The following is a 4,410-nucleotide window of genomic DNA, read 5'->3' on the forward strand; positions in this document are numbered from 1 at the left end:
GCCGGGGTCAGACCACACAGACGAAGCAACGCCCACGAGCGCCCGAAACGCCATCAAACTTGACGCAACAGCTCGCCCCCACCTCCCCGATCCATCCGTCCGTCCGCGGGACCGGGACCGCTGCTGCCCGTCCCGGCGCCATGGGCGCGAACTGCGTCGAGGCGCCGGAGAGGCCCGTGGGCGCCGCCTGCAGGGTCGCCGCGGGCGAGGGCGACGGCGCCGGCGGGCCCACGGTGTTCCACGGCGCCGGCTACTCGCTGCCCCGGACCACGGTCGCGCTGGCGCTCTGGCTGGGCGGCATCCACTTCAACGTCCTCCTCGTCCTCGCCTCCCTCTTCCTCTTCCCCCTCCGCGTCGCCGCCTTGTCCGTCTCCCTCCCTCCCTCCCTCCCTCCCCTTCTTTCGATTCGTTCCAAGGAGCCTCTTTTTACTCTGCTTTCCGCTGCTCCTGCGAATGTTTCTCAACTCGATCCTCATCGTCGCGTTTTTTTGTTTCATCATTGGTACCGCAGGGTTGTGGCATTCCAGCTCCTCTTCATGCTCACACCCCTCAACGACAAGGACGAATGGGGCCGCAAGATCGCCAGGCCCGTCCTCTTCTTCGTCTTCTTTATTCTCTAATGGCTGCAAATTCCACGTCTTTCCCCTTCCTTTCTTGGATGATGCTGCTGGAATGACGCGACCATATTGATGCCGTGCTGCAGGTTCATATGCAGGTACGCGATGGGCTACTTCCCGATCAGCCTGCATGTGGAGGACTACAAGTGCTTCGATCCCAACAGGGCTTACGGTGAGCCCCAATTTTGATTCTATTTATGGATGCTTGGATCATCATTGATTCCTCCGGTTTAGTTGTGGCTATAGCTGTCTTGTCAATCTCATAGCTTTTTATTGATGACGATATCAAAAGGGGAAAGAAGAGGGGGAGAGAGACAGATAGGAGGTGATCTGTTATCCAATCTTTGGTGTGCTGATGTTGGTGTGCTGTAATCTGCAGTGTTCGGCTATGAACCCCACTCTGTGCTGCCCATCGGAGTCGCGGCGCTCGCCGATCTTGTCGGGTTCATGCCTCTACCGAAAATTAAGGTCCTTGCGAGCAGTGCGGTAAGCCCCCCCCCCCCCCCCCCCCCCCACGAGTGTGCTGATGTCACTGAAGCACAATGTAGTAGGAAGGTTGATTAAATTGGCTCATTTGGTAGGCTGTGTTCCTGATCAGTTTTGTCATTCGTTCTTGGAGGTGTTCTACACACCGTTCCTGAGGCAAATTTGGACGTGGTTAGGACTAATTCCTGCAACGAGGAAGAACTTTCAGTCATATCTTGGAGCTGGTTATAGCTGTATCATAGTGCCTGGAGGTGTACAGGAGATTCTTCACATGGATCATGATTCAGAGGTTTGCCTCTTCATCTTGTGGATGATATTTTTTCTTGTACCTTCGTTCCAAAAAGATTTTCATCTTTCTCCTATCCCACACATAGCACTGTATAACCAAAAGACTAAAATGCCCTTCATTTTTTTTAATTTCCAATGCCTTTGTCCTCCGTGAATGTCCCATACTTTCTCAAACTATAATGCAATGATCACTCTAAAAATGAAGTTTTTTTGAGAATTTTTTTTTTGCTAAAGATAAAGTCTTTTTGGAACGGAGGCAGTACATTTTGGGATGGAACGAGTAATTGATACACTGGGAAGTACATTCCATTGCAATATCACGTCTGCTCTAGTCCACAATCTAATTTTTTAGTCAAATCATGTACAGAGTTACGAAGAGCCATAATCTTTCTCTTTGACAGGTTGCCTTTGTGAAATCAAGAAAAGGGTTTGTCAAGATAGCTATGCAGTCTGGCTGCCCTTTGGTTCCTGTTTTCTGTTTCGGACAGGTAGTAACATGGCTTTGCTTCATAATTTTGAAATTGTTGTTTCATTATGTAGTTTCCAGAAATATTCTATGAAAACATCAGATGCAACGAAATAGCATTGTTCTGTCTCACAAGTTCATCTGTATCATTTACTCCTTCCTATCGGTATATTCTATATATGTGGACATTCCTATTACTGATTATCTAACTTCTTGTTAGAGCTATGCGTACAAGTGGTGGAGACCAAGTGGCAAATTGTTTGTGAAAATTGCTAGAGCAGTTAAATTTACTCCCATTATCTTCTGGGGAAGATACGGGTAAACTACCTTGTTCCTGTTTGACCTGATATAGTGTTAGTTTCATATCTACTTATGTGTTTACTTTCTATGTATTACTTTACATTAAAATTTTACTTGGCCTACTGGCATATTTGGATGCAGGACACCGATCCCTTTCCCAACGCCCATGCATGTGGTTGTTGGCATACCCATTGAGGTCGAGAAAAATCCTCAGCCTACCATTGATGAGGTGAAAATCCTTCTGAATTAAACATAATCAGAAATAATTTTGTAGATCTATTGTAAAATAATCAGGGAAAAACTATGTTTTAAGGCCATCTGAGAATCTGCATCTGTTCATTCTACCTCATCTGCCGCATATACTTTTATCTTCTACAACTGAAATCAAATCTCCCAGCAAATGGTGTCTTTTGGTCTGGACAACAGTATTGAATTAATTTTTATCTCATTGCTGAGACAGCAAAAATTTCAAATTGAAGTTTTAGTATTCTGATAAACATGTTTGTTGTGGGCAGATAAATGAAGTCCATGAACAATTCATTGTGGCCTTGCAAGATCTTTTCGAGAAATACAAGACAAGAACTGGGTATCCTGGCCTCCATCTAAGAGTCCTATGATATCCCAGAACTTAAGCTCAGTTTAGGCTTCAGGAATAACATGGCTCTACTCTAGCGGTAGTAGTAAATCAAGCTGCACTTCGCATTCAGGTCGCAGTGTGGTCATCTTCAGAACCGGAACCATCAGCCTGTAGCTACGGCGTGTGGATCGTACAGCAACCTCTTGATGTAAAACTTGTCGCTGCAGGCCCAGCATAAAGACGTATAAAAGGATGACCTTTTGCATAAATCTTAGTTCTGTGTTTCGATGACTGAATTGAATGCACGTGTAAATATCCACTGTGGATACCCCAAAAAAAATGCAATTAGATTGGAGGATCATCAGATGGAATAAGAAGAAAAAAAAATTACAGCACTTAATGTTTGCAAGAGCAAATACAGATGATTCAGCAGGTTGCAAGGCCACACACGTCAGAATCATGTGGAGCATTGAGAAATGAACAGGGAGAGTAGCGCTGTAGGTTTGTAACCGGGCTTCTTGGCATTTTTTACCTTTCCAAATTTTAGCAATGTCAACAACTTTGCCAAAATTTGGGAATTCTATAACATTCTACTTTCAAAACATATGGCAACATTTGGCGATACCTCAAAAACACTATACTTTGCCTTCCCAAAATTTGGTAATGCCAAAGTTTGTTAGGTTATATTGGTAACGAAGTGAACAACCCGATAGTATACTCTCTTTATTCCTAAGTATACTAACTTATAGCATTCATAAAAAAATATAATGACTTCTATATCGGCATTCTTTTTCAATTCACCACTAAAATTTTTCACCTAAAATATGACGATCTTTCTCCACCAAAATTTTTAACACTTGTGCTCAACTCTAAAACTTACTTCCTCCATCCTCAAAAATACGATTTCTAGAGCGGAGGTGTTGTCCCAAAAAAATCGATCTACACTCCAAACATCAGGACGAAAAATCGATCTACACTCCAAACATCAGGACGCATAGTTCATTCATAATTAGCGATGTACTGCCTGGTCAAAAAACTAATATTACTTTCGATGTATATGCATGATGTAGTACTAGTTAATAAAGGGCATTTTTGGTTTTTTTTCTTGAAAATTTGTGTGGGATTCTATGAATTGGTTTAAAGTGGGATAGGGGAGTATATGCTAGGACAGAGTACCGCGGGTCTTTATTGGCCAAAGAATAGTAGTTAGGGTCATAGAGAGTATTTCCGATTATTATTGGCCTATAGTAGTAGTAAGTTTAATTTTAGAAATAGGAGGGTAAATTGAGCAAGAAAATGGCCTGTGTCCCTATTAAATGATGGATGCTTAGGAGTGTAATAATATTTGAGAGTAAACTGTAGAAAATATTAAATGGAAGGTCATTGAAAAGATAAGTATAATATAAGTAGGACTGTGCTTTTTTTAAGACAAAATTTGAATATAGAAATTCACTTATCTAGGAAAGAACGGAGGCTGTAGTACATTTTTTTTAAAAAAAAGTTCTGCATACACCCAGCGTAGCTCATTTCTTTGTAGAGTTTGTTGGAGCCCAAGCTAGTATTGTATATGAATATATAGCATGCTTGTCTTCTATGTGTATCTACCAAAAATCTTATGTTGCGACTTATATAGCACCGACCATAAGAGTATTTTAAGAGATTACCTATTTGACTTG

The 4,410-nt window shown here is 42.5% G+C and overlaps 1 protein-coding gene across 2 annotated transcripts; it reads left to right on the plus strand.

Moving 5' to 3' along the window:
• LOC102707405 (diacylglycerol O-acyltransferase 2D) lies at positions 1-3,003 on the plus strand. Of its 2 annotated transcripts, none has more exons than XM_040525569.1 (9): positions 1-364; positions 512-586; positions 704-789; positions 997-1,103; positions 1,216-1,392; positions 1,793-1,879; positions 2,078-2,175; positions 2,299-2,386; positions 2,673-3,003. In XM_040525569.1, the coding sequence occupies exons 1-9, from the start codon at positions 141-143 to the stop codon at positions 2,772-2,774; spliced, it is 1,044 nt and encodes a 347-aa protein (XP_040381503.1). In that variant the 5' UTR covers positions 1-140; the 3' UTR covers positions 2,775-3,003. The 2 variants fall into 2 exon arrangements, with proteins under 2 accessions (XP_040381503.1, XP_006656043.3); XM_006655980.3 differs by having other exon boundaries at positions 3-364; positions 1,237-1,392.
• Positions 3,004-4,410: the final 1,407 nt, after the last annotated feature.

Source organism: Oryza brachyantha, chromosome 6 (genome assembly GCF_000231095.2).
Source record: "Oryza brachyantha chromosome 6, ObraRS2, whole genome shotgun sequence".
NCBI classification, from domain to species: Eukaryota; Viridiplantae; Streptophyta; class Magnoliopsida; order Poales; family Poaceae; genus Oryza; species Oryza brachyantha.